The sequence below is a fragment of the Ascaphus truei genome, chromosome 8, assembly GCF_040206685.1.
Source record: "Ascaphus truei isolate aAscTru1 chromosome 8, aAscTru1.hap1, whole genome shotgun sequence".
In the NCBI taxonomy this organism is placed as follows: domain Eukaryota; kingdom Metazoa; phylum Chordata; class Amphibia; order Anura; family Ascaphidae; genus Ascaphus; species Ascaphus truei.
This window is the reverse complement of record NC_134490.1, coordinates 103,183,408-103,202,296: the sequence shown is the minus strand read 5'-3', so window position 1 is coordinate 103,202,296 and position 18,889 is coordinate 103,183,408. Positions and strand designations below refer to the sequence as shown.

The 18,889-nt window shown below is 44.2% G+C and overlaps 2 protein-coding genes and 1 non-coding gene across 3 annotated transcripts in view; 2 read left to right on the top strand and 1 right to left on the bottom strand.

Moving 5' to 3' along the window:
* JMJD1C (jumonji domain containing 1C) overlaps positions 1-18,889 on the top strand; it is a 1,023,975-nt gene that overhangs the window by 288,004 nt on the left and 717,082 nt on the right. The window lies entirely within an intron of this gene.
* LOC142502123 (disintegrin and metalloproteinase domain-containing protein 10-like) overlaps positions 1-18,889 on the top strand; it is a 440,300-nt gene that overhangs the window by 133,059 nt on the left and 288,352 nt on the right. The window contains exon 4 of the mRNA XM_075612980.1: positions 5,140-5,289. Coding sequence (XP_075469095.1) covers positions 5,140-5,289 — 150 coding nt within the window. The remainder of the gene's footprint in view (positions 1-5,139; positions 5,290-18,889) is intronic.
* On the bottom strand, positions 7,253-7,335 carry TRNAL-CAG (transfer RNA leucine (anticodon CAG)). The gene has a single exon. It is a non-coding gene; the product is annotated as a tRNA-Leu (tRNA).

Sequence of the window (18,889 nt, the reverse complement as noted above, 5' to 3'; positions counted from 1 at the left end):
AACTTTTTCTGTCAGCCCGGGAAAAAATCCTTTAGCATGCAAATATGTTAAGGGTGAATGAACTGAGGGATTTTTCATCTTTGTACTTCAGAGGCAGCCTGCAGGGTTGGTGCCTCAATGTCTACAAGAAGCCTGGAGTTGAAAAGCCTCAGCAATCCTAGGTGTTAGGATGGCCGGGATATTGTAAGTGCCAGATACAGGTGTAAAGTATGGGTACTTCACACTTGGTGGCTAAACCCCAGACTTTGTGCCGCCAGGTAAGGGGTTGGTCCCGGTATGCTAAGGAGCTCAGGTGTGAGGTTAGCACCTGCTCTGTGCAAACCGGGAAGCAACTTCTGCTCTTTTTGCAAAGTACTGGCAAGTTGGGGATAGGTGGGAGAAATGTTCTCACAGGCAGGATTGGTTGTGCATGTTGGGTATAGGACCGTCAACCATAGGACCCTCAAAATGCCTGCTGGCCAGTCCCTAGCAGATTCACCTGATTCATCTAAGATTTGACCAAGTTCCAGCGTCAGCGGTTTCGGAGTGTGAGGAGTTAATAATATTGTAACCAAGGGTCATCCCACTCTTCTGGAATTCGTTAGAGCTAAAGGTTCCCAAACGAACCCTGTAAGGACTGAACGAACCTTTTCCTTTTGGTGGAAATATAGGGGTGGAAACTTGTGCCCCTATCCAGGAACTGCTACACGGATCCTTTTGCGCACCAACTTGCATGCGTGCAGGGGTGCCCAAAGACTTTGTTTCGTTCCAAGGACATTTGTTTTCGTTCCCCCCATCCCAGTAAGTGTTTTATTGGAGTGTATATTGTGAAGATTTTTGTGTTAGTCTGAATAGAAATAAATTACAATTTATTTTACTCAACTTGTGTGCTCAGTCCAGAATCCCGGTATTAATTTGTGTATAAGTCTTGGTCTCCCGTGACAACCGGTGCATAGGGAAAAAAACAAACAATAGTCTAATTGAAACTAACTGGTAAGCAACAGGCCCAAGAGGGGCAAGTAGACCAGTAAAGTCACCTGTATAACAGCACTCAATCACACTACATGATTACGTAATCTAATGTGTCCAATACAAAATAAAGCGCAGAGCTCAAAAAGTCCAACAGTGTACTGATATGATGTAGATAATTAAAAAAAACTATTTTAATATTATAACACGTAAAATAAAGGGTATTAAAAACTCGCTAGGGCAAAAAAGAGGTGGGCTTCAAAAATGGAAGCTCCAATGCGGTACTAATGTACCTAATCCCTATAATAGGGTAATAACAAGACTGCATAGCCTGACAAAAATAGACGGTTGAGCCTACAAGGAGGAAGGGAGCTCCTAAGCGAACTCCCACCTCCCATGACCAATCTACAATTGAAACTATATTAACGGGGTAGCAGACTTGAAATAATAGGAACAAGCATATAATAACCCAATATCAAACATATAGTAAAACAAGGTCACTGTGATAGTATTTCCATCTACTGACATTTGATATCCAAACCAACTGTAATGGGTAAAGTGATGAAATGCAACAGTAGTGAATACTAAATAATGAGTACTCACTAAGGACTAAACCACAGCCCCCCCCCTCCCCTCTCCTCTCCCCCTCCTCCATATTATTGATTAAAAAACATGTACCAGGAGGGTAAATACCCACTATAGTATATAATGGTGTGGCATAGAGAGGATATAACACTGGGGTGGGTAAGTATAATAAGGTACACTGGCGACACACTTTATTCGAGCTCGGCTAGTCCCACGAATTCGGGTATACCCGGGTGTATTGAGGTTTGTGACTGTTTTCTGCCCGAGTGCATTGAGGTATTTTCCAAGCAGGGATTGAAGCATTTTATTCCCTCTGGCTGCAATACTGCACAGTATATATATATATACTGCATTACAATTCATGAATTTATGCCATCTGGTAGACACGCGAAGCATTGCAGCCTATTAAATCCTAATCATTATCATTTAACAGATCAGCCGCCCGTCAGCCAGGCATGAACCCAGGCTGGGAAGGCAAACGCAACGGGGCTTGTCAGAGGTGAGGAGCGGCGCATTCCAGGTATCTGCCAGGTACATACTGGGTATTTGCTCGAATAAAGTGTGTCGGTGCAGTAAATACTCAGCAGGTGATAGTATACATACTATATGCAACTTAATTGATACATAAAAGCTCCAGTTGGGTCACTAGTGACTATGATACTTGCAGTGCTGAAGTAATGCAGGATAAACTTGTAAGTGCACAGTCACAACAGTCATAGCAGTTGCAAAAGAATTGCAATTTGGTAGCAGGCTCAAACAGCTCAAGTGCTTCTAGTGCACTTAGATGCCAATGGAGTACTGTCCCCCTCCCTCCCCAATATTATTTTTGTGTTGGATGATTCCCTTTGAAGAATAAACCTACCTTTTTTATTGGCATTCCATCCTGGTTTCCCATTTTTTTCTGAGCTGTGCTCTCCTTGTGCCTGTTTGTTCAGGCTCTTCTCCTTCATTGCTTACCCGGGGATGCACACACGCCGATGGAGCCTGGATTGCTTATACTGGTGCAGTGGGTACTCTTTTCATTCAAATGACTTTTATCCATCAAAATGCTCCTGTATTCAAATTTTCATTGGTCTGAAATGGAGGGTGCAAGACAAGTGATTGTACTAAAGAGGGAGTGTGGAGGAAGTGGTTGGAACGGCGGTCCAACTGCCACGAGTGGAAAAATGGAGACCGGACTGCTAGCTTCACGGTACACAAAAATGTATTGTAGGCACATAAAAAGTATCAAGATAAAGAGATGTGCCTATAGGAGGCACCAAAGGTCCCTTCTAAGAGGCGCACAGCAAACCTTTATAATATAATGTGGTCAGGGGTGAATTGATATATACATAAAATAAAAAAAGTTTTTTAAATAACTTCGTTAAAATCGTGTTGTGTAGTGTGATGTGTATGACACAGATAAAAATAGACTGGTTAAGTCTATAGTACTACTCTGTTATCCTAGTCACTACCAATAGTGAACAATGCTAAAGTGATGGTTTCACACAGGTTGCACTCATATGAGAGCTTATCAGGATGTAAAGTGTTACTGCTTACAGCTGATTCCTAAGTCCAGACTTAATAGTGTACATCCGTTGTTATCGGTGCTAAACTAGACATTGTAGACCTGAATATGCAGGGGATATCTGCTGGCAGAGGATAGCCCGTAAGTAGGCTCTCAATGGGCTAAAAACTGTGCTAGTGTCATTAAAGTGGTCCCTGTAGGGTTCTGAAGGCAAAACACACAGCAAAAAGAGGGTAGGTGAAATTAGCTGTTCTAGTGTTTATCCTCTTCGCACATATATAGTTACTGCCAGATATTGTTTAAATGAATCAGATACCCAGCTGCCTATAGTTAAGTGCTGGATCTTAGGCAGGGAATGTGTATATGTTCTTCCTAAGAGGCTCCACTAGAAACGGATCAGGTATTTGTTATGGGTATGTAACGGTTTTTCTGGCCCGGCCTGACCCACCCAATCTCACATTGGCCCCTGTGGTCCAACCGGTCCCCATCACAGTGTGGTAGTGTCTGGTGGTGCACCTGTTGGCAACAGGACTCCTGAGTCTCCCGCATGATGGTGTGTGGGGAGAACCCGTCCAGACAGGCAGCTGAGGTAGTGTGCAGAGTCCTACCTAGTTCCAGTGCAGCGCCTCCACCTCATCAGGGTCCCTTCGGTCACTTGGGGATGGTCCTGACGAGGAACTCCTCGGTGGTGCTCCTCCCTGTACATTCACTCCACACATGTACACGAGAGGGTTTTTGATTGAGAACATCTTTATTGCCTGAGTGGGCTAACTGCCCCTCGCAGTAGTTTCTTTAGCCACTCATTGTCCCTCAGTGCTTCCCTTTGAAAGGTGTAATTTTCCTTTAATAGGGATTCCCTATCCCAGCCGGGATGTCTTTACCCTGTGCCAGGTCCCTGGACACAGTCTTCCTATTCAGCTACTATAACATAACTTTTGCAGAACTGCTCAGAACTCAGGAGTCAGATAGAACTCTGGCAGGAGTACTAGAACTGGACTCAGATAGAACTAACTTTTAGACACAGTGCTGTGCCTTATGTACACTCTGGACGCTGACACACCTCTGACATCACTAACCATGGAGTCAGAGCATGTGACCACTCCCATCCATACACAGGGCACCCCACCAGGGTGTGAGGGCAAACCTCCATAATTACTGCTGGCATGCCCACAACTTACCAGGCCTTACTGTCAGCAGGAGAGATGACTGTAGCCATTTTACATGACCGCTACAGGTATATGCAGTATGGGGTATTCCCCTCTGTGTATTGTCATATACCTGCATCTACCTGGTAGGAGCACGCCGACAGCTCCCGGAGTCCCATAGCTCAAACAAGTGAGTAACCAATTCATTGGTATACTTTTAGACAATTGTTTGCTGCAATCAAGTCTCTGGTCACAGAACACCTTTGCAAAGTTCATATAAGATTTACCTATGTGTTAGGCTATTGAACATGCACACAAAATGGTGTATCTTTAGTGGTTGACTACGTGGGATGACATATACGAAAGGGTTAATTAAGCTGTCTTTTGAGTGGGATCAAGATTCAAGGTGCTACACGTTGCACGCAATTCACATGGACATGTCTGGTTAGTGTCGCAGGGGGTTCATTTCTCCCAATTTCTCTAAAGAGGGAGTGGATTGGGATTGTCCAATATTTATCTAGGACATATTATGCTTACCCACCGCTCGAATACCTCCTACCCCCTCACTGGATAGCAGTGCTGGAACTAGACAGCTGAACATTCCTTTATTTCACAAAGGGGCACTGTTAATCAGACTACAAATCATCAATGCTTATACTGTACTCATTTGGCACCTGAATTGCAAATATCGAAGTTCTTTCTAATACTATACATATGGGCATATTCATTGATGTTGTTTCTATGAAGATGTTTGTTCTGGCTGTGAAGCACTAGCCTAGACTGCCAGTCTCAATATCTATTTGTATTACTGAATAAAAGTGATCTTCATGAAATATAATTTAAGCTATCTGATCATCACTGTCACATTTTAAAGTATATTACATTTAATGTAGAAGTTTAGTTTTCATTAAGAAATAGAAACTATCCTTTAATATGTTTTACTTGTTTGAATAGATGAAAATGGATCATTTTGCTATGGTTCTATCATCAATGGCCATTTTGAAGGATTTATCCAAACTCAGAATGGGACCTTTTATGTGGAGTATGAGAAGCTTCCAAATAATGACACTGTGAATTCATATATTTATCATGAAAGAGACATTGGTAAGTACTCAATTTTAAATATTCTTACTAATGAAACAGTGTAGTTTCTTAAAAGTCTGAAAGAGATCATAACTACGCTCCACCTCCAATTCACTGTATATTCATTTTTACTTTTACGATGGATTGCTGGAGAAGCCCACAGTACAGTAGCAATTTTCCATTTAAAACTGGGTGATGACAACTGCAGCCAGTCAATGTTATATGTTATAAACCCTCATTCAATGACTTGCTGACAAAGCTCTTAGCAGCAAGTTTGATTTCCCATTTCTCTTTGAAATTGAAGCTAAATGTCTCCGTAACTGGGGAGGTTCTAGTTATAAAGAATTTGCATTTCTGCTCAAGGGAAACTACCCAATTAAATTTAATCTAAGCATGATTTAGTAAAAAATGGAAAGTGGGGAACTCTGGCAGAACAGGATGGACAAGCATGATTTGTTTAAGTCGTATCTAAACTGCTTTCTTTTACAGTATATGTCATGGTAGCTTACAGGGTTATAATATACGCCAAATAACTGGGTTGAATTGAATAAGACTAGAAAAATAAGAAAAGAGATTTTATTCCTTAAAGGGAAGGGACAATGAAATAACCAGTTCATCAGGCAATAATGGATACATTCAGGTGAAATAACGTAGACACAAAAGACACTGGCATAGAGCTTAACATCGTTTTTATGTGATTTTGGCTCTATGCCCTAACATTGGGTCTCAGGTATTGGATGACAATTACCTGCACCCAATTGCTCTTTGCCAGCTAACATGGGATGCACTTTGGTACCTGCCACATGAGCACAATCCGCTGGTCAGAGTCCCATTTCCTGAACCCCACACTAAAAGGTTACATAGATACATAGTTACATAGTAGATGAGGTTGAAAAAAGACGTACGTCCATCAAGTTCAACCTATGCTAAATTTAGACAACAGATACTTTATTCTATATCTATACTTACTTATTGATCCAGAGGAAGGCAAACAAAAAACCCCATTAAGGGGAAAAATTAATTCCTTCCTGACTCCAAGAATTGGCAATCGGATTAATCCCTGGATCAACATCCTTCCCATGTATACTTATTTGGTATATCCCTGTATACCTTTCCCATCTAAAAAGATGTCCAAATTTTTTTTAACAAATCTATTGTATCTGCCATCACAGTCTCCATGGGTAACGAATTCCACATTTTAACTGCCCTTACTGTAAAGAACCCTTTCCTTTGTTGCTGGTGAAATTTCCTTTCCTCCAACCTTAAGGGATGGCTCTGAGTCCTTTGTACTGCCGGTGGGATGAATAGTTCTTTTGAAAGCTCCTTGTATTGTCCCTGCATATATTTGTATATAGTTATCATATCCCCTCTTAGACACCTCTTTTCTAATGTAAATAAATCTAATTTAGCTAGCCTCTCCTCATAAGTTAGATTGTCCATCCCCTTTATTAATTTGGTGGCTCTTCTCTGCACTCTCTCTAGTTCCATAATGTCTTTTCTTAGGATTGGTGCCCAAAATTGTACTCCATATTCAAGGTGTGGTCTTACTAATGCTTTGTAAAGGGGCATAATTATGTTTACGTCCCTTCCATCCATTGCCCGTTTGATGCAAGATAAGATCTTGTTTGCCTTTGCAGCTACTGCATGACATTGGGCACTATTGCTAAGCCTGCTGTCTACAAGCACTCCTAAATCCTTCTCCATCAAGGATTCCCCCAATATATCTCCATTTAATTTGTAAGTCGCCTTTTTATTCTTGCATCCCAAATGCATAACCTTACATTTATCTGTATTAAAACTCGTTTGCCATTTACCGGCCTACGTTTCCAGTCTCTCCAAGTCCTTCTGAAGAGAAATTACATCCTGCTCTGATTATATTACCTTACACAATTTAGTATCATCAGCAAAGATGGAGACTTTGCTCTCGATCCCAACCTCAAAGTCATTAATAAACAAGTTAAAAAGCAGGGGAAGAAAGAAACCTTGTCAGACGTGGGATTCGAACCCACGCCTCCAGAGGAGACTACGACCTGAACGCAGCGCCTTAGACCGCTCGGCCATCCTGACAACTGGTCAGGTTGGCGTCGTCTAGGATGCCATTTGGGATTCTGGCCCGTGAAACTCCGACCAGAGGTGTGAAGCACAACATTTTACACAAGTACCCACGTCCTGCTCTTCTCCACCATAGAATACTTAATCAGGGTGGGGGAGCCTTTGTTCAGTGAGCTTACTGTAGACACACTGTCGCCCCCTGACCATTAGCATACCTTACGGGCCAGTAGTTTTTGCAGGCTTTGCTATAGGCATAAAATATAGTGGATTTACAATATTTTATATACATCAAAATATTCCGTTCGGTTGGGCCAGTTGGGCTAAAACTTGCCAGACCCTCATGCCGGAGGGGACTCTCCATGGTGGCCAAGTTTCAGCTCACTGCGACCTACCGAACCAGAGATACAATATTAGATTTTAAAACGACATGTTTTACAAATTGCATTTCTCCGCCATTGGAGTCAATGGGAAAACCACAATTTAAACAGTTAACCATACTCCGTTCGGTTGATCGGAGAGGGCTGGAAATTGCCATGCAATCATGCCGGAGCTGTGACTGCATGCTGGCCAAATCCCAGCCCTCTAGTCCTTACCGAACCGGAGATAATGGTTACAGGTTTTTTCACTTTCGCACTTCGTGTTTGAAAACCTAGCGGCTTTTCTCCGCCATCATGGTCAATGGCAGCGAGCATTGTGGCGACCGCGACCCTTTCCCGTGACCATTACCCGTTGGACCGGTTGGGGTCGAGTAAGGGGGGCCCCCTGAGCTAGGGGCAAGAAGAATTGGACCGTTAGCTACCCCAGAACCAAAGTTACAATTTTAATATGTTTGAACTTGCCGTGGCCGAGTTCCCACAGTAATTGAACGAACAAAGCTCTTTCTTTGAGTATGTAACTATTTTCGGATACTGCGGTTTGGCCGGCAGCCAACTCAGTTCCTGGAGAGCGGACTCGAGGATTCCCCATTGAAATGCATTACGCCTATTCATTTCAATGGGAAAAGTGTCGCTCCTCCTCTCGGGCGCCACCTGCTGGTCTTTCTCGATATCGAGCCCAAAACCTTGAAATCTCCATAGACTTCTATGGAGCTCCAATGGTGACCTATGGGACAGGCTGCAAATGGGGGTTAAAAAGGCGGGAAGGGGAACAATGGGCCATAAACATACCAACACTGTTAACCCTTTCCCTCCCGACCTGATTCCAGTGTATGTGTTTGGTGCATACACTGTAAGGGTAAAAAACACATGTAATCAGTGACACACATTTTGGTATTGAGGCCGGGGCATAAAAATACACTTAACCATTATTATAGTTAACCCCTCGCCTCCCACACGATGGAAGGGGTGGCCAGTTGGGGTTAACCCTTTATTACCCGGCCAGCCACCCCCTTTTTGTGACACCTCCCCTTCTCAATGGGTGCCTTGTGACCCAGCTGCCCACCCTGGCACTGGGACACTACTGGCATCCTTGATGAACGTAAGTCTTGAGTGGTTTGCCAGGCAAAATAGTCCTCCGGCATGGTCCAGTACACTGTCCTGGCCACATTGGATTGTGAAGTCCAAGTCCTGCAAAGCAGGGCTCCAACGTGGCCGCCGGCATTCTCCTTTGCCACCCTCTGCCCCCCACCCAGTGCCTGGTGAACCAAGACCACAGTGAAGGGGCACCTGTGCAGACAAGTCTGCATGTTGCCCACAGCCTGGAATGTCTTTGTACTAGTGGGAGACCAGCTAACAAGCACAGACCGTCGCTTCCTTGTCAAGTCAGTCTGGAAAAGGGCTATGTCACTCTCCTGTAGGGACCTTACCTGCCCTGGCCCTGTGCCCATCTGTAGCTGCTCCGGCATATCTATGCCTCGCCTCTCCGTCTCAAGGGCAGTCCCCACCCCAAGTGGCATCACTTCTGTATTCCAGAAACCACCTGGGATGCTGACTACCGTCCCCTCCCTTGCACCCTGGGACAAGGCAATCCCCCAGTAAACTGTACTGGGATTCCTGGTGCCCAGATGCTTTGCTCCTGCCCTCTCAGAACTGAAGGCCAGGAAATTAGCACTGGCTACCACCTCTGCTGCTAGGACCAGCATCTCTCTTCTCTCCTTCACTATGCTGCCCTTTCCCTCTGTAGCTACCCTTGGCTGATCTGGGGACAGAACCCTCTGCTGTACCCCCCTAGCCCTGACTACTGCTACTGGCTGCCTACCTACCCACAGCCCAACCTCTGTGAACACTGGGGAATCTGTCATGGGGGTCTTCCCTGGCAAGTCAGAACAAGGCACCTCCTGCTTTCCAAGCTTCTATCGGCTGCCTGACACCCCAATGACCTCTTATCTCCCCCTGCTCCACAGTGCCTCCCTGCCTAGCCTCCCCTAGGCCCAGCACCGCATCTACTGCTAAAAAATCCGACTGCCTATCTCCCTGCAGCCCACTTTCACTCCACTTCCCCCTAGGCCATCCCAACCTATGTACAGGGGCTACCTGAGTGAACCTACCTCCCTGAAATTGTCTCCCCCTTACAGTGGATGAACTTTGGGGCATCTGTACAGATGCAACTGCTTTAGCTCTTGGCTGGTAGGCATCCCTGGGGTAGCATAAGCCTGTCACTGCCCCTGATACCTCCAGCCCATAGCCAGGTCGCAACAGGGGGTTGCTGATTTGAAAGACCCCCATGAGGCTCCGCTAGGGTAATGGGGAACTCTAGCTGCCATGCCTGCTGCTTTTCCTCCCTGGGTACCCCTAGCCCATCTTCTCTTAATGTGACCTCTTGCTGGCTACCTACCTGTAGCCATCTCTCTCTCCGCATCTCCCTAGGTAATCCTAACCTAGATACTAGAGTCACCTGAGTGAGGCCATCTCCCTGACACTGCCTCTCCATTACCAGAGAGGAGCCCAGGGGCATCTGTGCGGAAGCACCTGCCTTAGCTCCTGGCTGGCAGTTATCCCTGGGGTGAGCTAAACTTGCCCTCTCTCCTGATACCTCCAGCCCATAGCAAGACCCCTTGCATTCCGGGCTGGTGGTTCAGCTGGAGGAAAGTCCGTTCCCCATATGCAGGGAGGAGGTAAGCGGGTCTGTTCAGCGTCAGTGCCAGGAACTGGAATCGCTCCTCGTTGGACGCCTTCTCTCCCCACGCCATAATCCTTGCCAGCACTTCAGCGGAAACCGGACTGGTCGCCACGACGGCCAGTGCCCCTCCTGCTGCAAGACTCCCGTGGTCTCAGAGATCACCCGCTCCCTCCCCAAGTCTTTGCCGACCAGGAGTGGGGTCCCTCCCCAGCACTCCGGCTGGGTTGATGTGTACGGCGGTTGCAGCTGTGGCTCCTTGCCCCTCCAGCTCCGCCGGCCGGCCTTCACGCTCCAGTATTGCTGCTACCAATCCAGCGCTATCGGCTGCAGGTTCCAGCCCATACTTTATACATTTCTCCCGCATCTGTGCCTGGGTCCAGTCAGACGGGTTGCTCAGCACCTTCACTCCTGAGGAAATGCTTCTCGCAAATATGCTGAAAAGTGAGGTGGTGTTATATCCCACGTTATGTGTTGTACAACACTATGCCCAATATCAGTAGTCTTAGGAACTCGCACTTTACCCGAGTTCCCGCTGTGTTACAGAGTCCCGCAGTAAACTGTAACACGGATTCAATTCAATCCAGCCACTGCCACCAGTTTATTATAAGCCTGTCACGGTAGTTTACAGGGTTATACTATATGCCAAATAATTGGGTTGAATTGAATAAGACTGTGATATAATAAAGAGATATTATTCCTTAAAAGACAGGTGGATGGACAATGTTGGACAAATAATGTTGGACAAATAATGTTGGACAAATAACAAACGGAATATAGACGCTTACTTAGGGAAGGGACAATGAAAAAAACAGGATTCAGGTTAGCAGTTCATCAGGCAATACAGGATACATTCAAGTGAAATAACAAAGACACGAAAGACACTGGGCATAGAGCTTACCATCGTTTTTATGTGATGTTGGCTCTATACCCTAACATTGGGTCTCAGGTATTGGATGACAATTACCTGCACCCAATGGCTCTTTGCCAGCTAACGTGGGAAGCACTTTGCTACCTGCCCCCAGGTAGCTGGCACATGCGCACAATCCTCTGGTCAGAGTCCCATTTCCTGAACCCCACACTAAAAGGGTGGCGTCGTCTAGGATGCCATGCAACTACAACACACATCACTGCGAAATGCTCAAAGAACTAGATTGGTCATCACTCGAGTCTAGGCGTAAAGTTCACCTTTCCTGTCTTGCCTTTAAATTCTTCATGGGCAAGCTACCCAGCTACCTGAACAAGCTCCTCAACCCTATCACTTGCAGCACTTATCACCTGAGATCAGACTCCAAAAGACTATTCATGGTCCCGAGGCTCAACAAAGTATCAGGACGTTCCTCCTTCTCCTTCCGTGCACCCCAAAACTGGAACAACTTACCAGAGCCTCTCACATCCACAACCAGTTTAAGTTCTTTCAAATCTAAGGCTGTCTCACATTTTAACCTGGTCTGTAACTGTTTCATACGCTCATAATATATATTTTCTTTAACTGTGCACGCAATGTCTTGTATATAATGTATACCCTGTTCATTTATGTAACTGTACTTGAAACCATGTATTATTTGTTTTACTCTGTGCCCAGGACATACTTGAAAACGAGAGGTAACTCTCAATGTATTACTTCCTGGTAAAATATTTTATAAATAAATAAATAATTTGGGATTCTGGCCCGGGAAACTCCGACCAGAGGTGTGAAGCACAACACTTTACACAAGTACCCACGTCCTGCTCTTCTCCACCCTAGAATACTTAATCAGGGTGGGGGAGCCTTTGTTCAGTGAGCTTACTGTAGACACACTGTCGCCCCCTGTCCATTAGCATACCTTATGGGCCAGGGATGTGTGACTGTCATGCGCTCCTAGTCTAACGCTGAATGATAGAACGCAATAAATGTGCAGGGCTGGAAGGAGATTGAGAGGATATGTGGAGACCTCTATAAAGGTTGGGGCTCAGGGGCAAAACGGCAATCTTACCCCTGTCAGCTCTTCCGTCCTGGGTCCAACAATTCCTCAGCAATGAATCCTACAGCGTGCATCCGGCAGGGAGATCATGTAGAAAGAGAAGGGTGAATCCGGAGCGACAGCGAACAGCACAATGACGTCAGAGTCCGAAGTTGAACATCAAAGCTTTATTGATAACACACAATGGAAACAGCAGGCTGCAGCACAGCCTCCTCCTCTAGACGTTTCACACACACTGGCGCTTCATCTGGGAGTAAGGAGGGTGCCTGCAAGCCCCATATTTAAAGCACAAACCCTGCGAACGGGGAGTTAATTAAAAATGTAACAGCTGTGAGTATCAAATAGAGGACATATCTCTTTCACTAGTTGCATAGTGACACATAGCAACGTTACTTAATGATGTTCTCATTTACTCATTGCATATTAAAGAACATTTTAAACAGTCTCTTAGTGATAATCATTGGCTGTGAACATAATAAGAAAATATAAAAACAAATAAAGTGAATAGATGTTGCAAAAACAGAATGGGTCTATAGAAACATGATCTGTCTATTTTGTACTTTATATTATATTGAAGTGGTAGACTACGATCTAGATGTATCACAAAAACCCAAATGGGAAATTAGGGGGGGGGGAAGGGTAGAGAGGGGGGAGGGGGAAAAGGGGGATGGGTAAAGGGTAGAAAGGGGGAGGGGGAAGGGGTATATTTAAATAAATATCACACTAACAGAAAGAAAGCTAAAGCAACTATCTCTACCTGTCTGCGCATGCGTGATGTGGATGTTCAATACTGGTGGTATTTTCTGAGTAGTAGTACATGCGCAGCATGCATAGACTTTAATCGTTGGGAATTTTATGTCTCCACGCATGCGCGGCGTGGCTAATGTATTTGCGACCTGTCTCTGGGTTTGTGAGCATGCGCGGGGATGGTATACAGACACTGACGCTGCTAATCTGGTCTGCGCACATGCGCATGTAGTGAAGGACACCTGTTATTACCTCCAAGTCCTCACACATGCGCTGTGCGGTGGGAGAATGGATGCATAATCTGTAAAACTGTCAGAGTCCCGGCGCATGCTCACTCAGCCCCTGTGGCCCAATCGTGCAGTTGCCCAGTGTCCGCGCGTGCGCGGTGCGCTGTGGCAAGGTGGGAGATTTCAAACTGCCCACGCATGCGCAGGAGGGTGGTGTGAGTGCAGGAAGATACCACTATGTTCCCAGGCATGCGCAGTTGAAGGGCTGACGCTTAACAGCTTCTAAGTCCCAGCGCATGCCCCCCTTACACTGCTAGCAATATGGCAATTATCTTCTAAGTGTCGGCGCATGCGCACTATGACTAGGTGGGATTTGCTTTGTTCACCAACTTCATGCACATGCGCAGTACAGCTCTACACGCCGATCATATAGGTGAGTCGTAAAAGGCAAGGAAACAATCGTACAAACACAATAAAATGACACTTTAGCATCCAAATGTGTAGTTATTCATTTTCATTGCTTATTATGGCCAAATGTGTGTTTTGGAGTTGCACCTAGGTATATGATGCACTGCGCATGTGCAACAGCTGTTAACCATTAATCACTAATCAAGGTACTGCTGGGGTATAAAAGGTCTCAGTCCCCTCTCCCCCAGTAATAATAATTTGTCCCTGAAGAAGCTCCTTTGCTGGAGGGAAACGCGCGTTGGACGCGCAGTTGTGTCAGTCTCCTACTTGGAGCTGGTTTTAATGTAGTGCTCTTAAGTCTCCTGGCTCTATTTATGCAGACGGCATTAGCTGGATAATATAACAACAGGCAGTGAGTCTGCCTCCCTGCTACATACAATACATGATATATGCACAATTAGAGCCTCCCTGCTGGGTAAATCTATGTCAATGGTACTGTGAGTCCTAGCTTAACTATACTGAGGGTTATTCTCGATTGATTGTGCCTGTGTCAGCGTCACCTTTCAAGCATATGCATTTAATACAACTATAGGTGTTTGCTGCTATATATATCATTGCAAGAATGCTGGATCTTTGACCAGTTAAAGGCTCACTGAGTAGGATACGGTTACCTACAGTCTGCATACTAACTCCAGAGAGGTTAATACCCCGACTTACAGCATCCACTGTCCTGTCAAACCCAAGGAATATTGCATCTGGGTTTGTACAATCATACATTTATTGACATGGTTGCACGATATTGTCCATTTAATTCATTTTTTAAAACTCATAGTACACCACGTTTGGTAATATATGTTTTAAGTAAATTTATTAAAAGTTAGATTTTACATTATGTAGGTGTGCAGTTAGTGAATTCTTTAGGGGACACATCCATTTTGTGTTCCCCTTCCCCCTCTTTTTGACTGATTCACTTATCAGTTCACAGTTTGCACCCACATTTACAATTACCCTTATTATTATATACTTTATCACTTTACACAATTAGTGTGGCCCTGTGATCACTCCCTAATCCTCCCTTTGTTTTCTAAGAGCAACCTTCTGGGGTACTCTAATTAACCCCTTCTAGGGAGTGGATCCAGTTTCCACACATACCATGGCTGGTTACCTCACAAGTGGCATGGACATGTCTGGCTGGCAAGATGAGGCTAGAAATGTTTTTACTAAAACTTTACATGGTACATCTGGTGCAGGTCAAGACATTGTAAATTACTTCCGCAACATCTCACAATTATTGCCTACTCAGTCTCAAGTATGGTGGGAGATTACGAGCTTGCAAAGTTATCTTGATTCAAATATGATCCCACTGGGACTTAGACTAAAATTGAGCCCCGCGTATTATATTACATCCCAGGATTTTATTAAACAATGGGAAGACACTCTAACCAGATGCTCTAATGAACTTATGAGTCTCCTGATTGAACATGAGAAAACAAGGCTAGATGCGACTAATAAAGACCTTGACGCTAATCTCAAGGACCTGAGTAAATTTAATCAACTAAAGGAATTTGAGGAAATGGAGAAAAAGTTGGAAACAAATATGACTAAGTTCAGGCAAGAACTAAAGGATAGAAAACATACGAAATATGTACGCGATACCAACGATTATGAGCAGGGCGTAGTCTATAGACACACTACTAGATCTAGGAGAAGGGGAAATTATTCTGATTACTCCTCATCAGAGACAGATGCCTCAGATGGAGAACAGACGGGCCCCAGACCAAAGGGCCAAAATAAAGGCAGAGGCAACAAGGGCAATAAAGATACTCAGGTGGGTTTTTTAGCTCAGGCCCTCCAAAACGTAAAACCAGGAGAGGAAAAAAGAAACTTAAGAGCAAAGAAAAGCTAAAACATACCCAACCAATAACTGACCATGATACTGCTAATGATGCCCTGCAAGTTTTTAACCTTTCCAGCCATTCTTTCAGTGAGGTTCAATTGAATCTGTTAAAGAAAGGTTTATCCTTTTCACCCACCTCAGATTTTAATTTATTTGAGTGGGTAAAGGATTTAAATCGGTTCGGGAGACGGTTACTGCTACACAAATTCTACTCTAAGCGTGCAGTGGCTAACCCGAACGCACTCACTGATGATCTGAGTTTACAAGAAAAACATGATGTTGAGGATCTATGTCAATTATTTGACCAAAACATCACACCGGACAGTGACATAACAGGTCCCTTTACACATCTGAAATCCAGGAGTCACTTTACCCCACCAATTACCATTTGTCCAGCCGTTGAATTATTTGTCGCTTGCGTTACCAAGGATTTAGAAACCGAGCCAAAACACTATAAGTCTGATAATAATCTGACAGCTGATGAAAGAACTGGCCTAAGAGACCTGATGTCTAACAAAGCCTATACCATTAAACCATCCGATAAAGGTGGTAACATTGTGATTCAAAACACTGAAGACTATGTTAGTGAAAACATGAGGCTTCTCAGCGATAAAGACTGTTATGAGACTCTTGATCGCAGTCCAACATCTCAATATAAAACAGAACTGTTAGACATCTTACAGAATGCCCTTGACACTAACATGATAAGCCGAAGTGAGTTTGACTTTATGTACCCAAAGTCACCTACTGTGGCGACATTCTATACTCTGCCGAAGGTACATAAAAAGTTACAGTCACCTCCAGGTCGTCCTATAGTTTCGGGCAACAACTGCTTGTCCGAAGGCAGTAGTATCTATTTGGACAAGGTCCTAAGGGATTTCGTTATTAGTCTCCCATCGTATGTTCAAGATACGAAAGACACACTGAAGAGACTTGATGGGATCCACGTTACACCACAGACCATTCTTGTAAGTTTAGACGTTGAGTCATTATACACCTCCATAGTTCACAAGAATGGTCTCACTGCTGTTAAATATTTTCTATCGACGAGGGACTGTAGGTTTAATAGACACAACTCATTTGTGTTGGACCTACTTAATTATGTTCTAACACATAATTACTTTGTCTTTGATGGGCTGTATTACCACCAGACCCAGGGTACTGCTATGGGCACAGCTTGTGCCCCCACGTATGCCAACTTGTACCTGGGCTGGTGGGATCATAGCCACGTTTTCAATGAGGCTCTCTCTATGTACACTGACCACGTTTCTATGTGGATCAGGTACATAGATGACATTTTGCTCCTATGGGAAGGTCCTATCCAACTTCTTCATGAATTTGTTGAGAAACTAAACACCAATACTCTCAACTTGAGGCTCACGACTATGCAGAGTACCACGTCAATAACATTTTTAGACCTGAACATCTATGTGGACTCTGACCGTAATATTCAAACCAAGATCTACAGGAAAAGCACAGCAACTAACAGTCTGCTGCTCGCTCAAAGCCAGCATCCCAGTAGCCTCATTACCGGCATCCCTATAGGGCAATATCTCCGACTTCGGAGGAATTTTTCTACAATTGAAGAATTCACAATTCAATCTAAAGAACTTAGATCCAGGTTCCTCAATCGTGGCTATAACATCAAGACACTGAACAAGGCTTACCATCGGGCACTACATAGTGATAGGTGTTCACTTTTGTCCAATAATAAGGTCAAATCTAAGGACAAAATTATCAGAGTCATTGGCACCTATAATAAAAGATGGTGGGCCATTAAAAAGATTTTCGCTAGACACTGGCACCTCCTTTCAAGCAGATGATGACTTGGTGAAGGTTATAGGCTCTAGACCCACTATTACTAGCAGACGGTCTAAGAACCTACGAGACTCACTAGTAAATAGTAATTTTCAGCGTCCTAGGACTACCACTTGGCTGAGCCCTGTGAAGGGCATGTATCGCTGTCAAGGGTGTAAAGCATGCAGACATATTGACGTTGGCAAAATGTTCACCAATCATGACAATACATCTCAATTTTGTGTGGACAGCTTTATCAACTGTCGGACTCCCAACGTTATCTATCTTATCACATGTAACTGTGGTAAGAGATACGTTGGTAAAACGACTAGACAACTCCGCAGACGTGTTCTTGAACACATTAATTCCATCAAGCACTCTGCCGAGACTTCAGTTGCCAGACACGTCACACAATATCACAACGGCGATATTAGTGTAATTAAGGTCATGGGCATCTATCAGTTGAAATGCCCCATGAGAGGGGGTAATATTGACCAATCTCTACTTCGTATCGAAGCAGAATGGATCTATAAACTTAAAACTAGGAGCCCTAATGGACTCAATGAGGGGTTCACTTTCACACCCTTTATTTGACCCGAGAGCGCTCCCTGGTTGGACCCTCATATTTATCCTTCATTTTGTGTAGGATAGATGTGAATATACAATTCACCTATGCGATAATCTCACGAGCAGCCATACCATTCTCTATGCCCATGGTGTTGGTTCCCAGCTTTTGGTATTGATATAAATTATAGGATTATTATTATTATTTATTATATTATTGACTATAATACCAGAGCCCTAAATACCCATCAGCGGTGTTTGGTTGTTGTATATGCGTATAACTAATTTAGTATAGACAATAACTTCACGCATATATACAGTTATATGTTTTTTTTAAAAATTGGTTTATTTTCATTTTTATCACTACATTACATTATGACACATTGTGGAGTAAATAACATTGGGGGACCATATAGAAAAAACTGGATATTTGTAATCACTCTTTAAAATACAGTGGACTAAGGTCCTGCTGTTCCTTCTCTACCCCTGTCACATACAGTACCAATGTCTGTTGGCATGGTATAAATATCATGTCACTTTAAATAAATATCACACTAACAGAAAGAAAGCTAAAGCAACTATCTCTACCTGTCTGCGCATGCGTGATGTGGATGTTCAATACTGGTGGTATTTTCTGAGTAGTAGTACATGCGCAGCAAGCATAGACTTTAATCGTTGGGAATTTTATGTCTCCACGCATGCGCGGCGTGGCTAATGTATTTGCGACCTGTCTCTGGGTTTGTGAGCATGCGCGGGGATGGTATACAGACACTGACGCTGCTAATCTGGTCTGCGCACATGCGCATGTAGTGAAGGACACCTGTTATTACCTCCAAGTCCTCACGCATGCGCTGTGCGGTGGGAGAATGGATGCATAATCTGTAAAACTGTCAGAGTCCCGGCGCATGCTC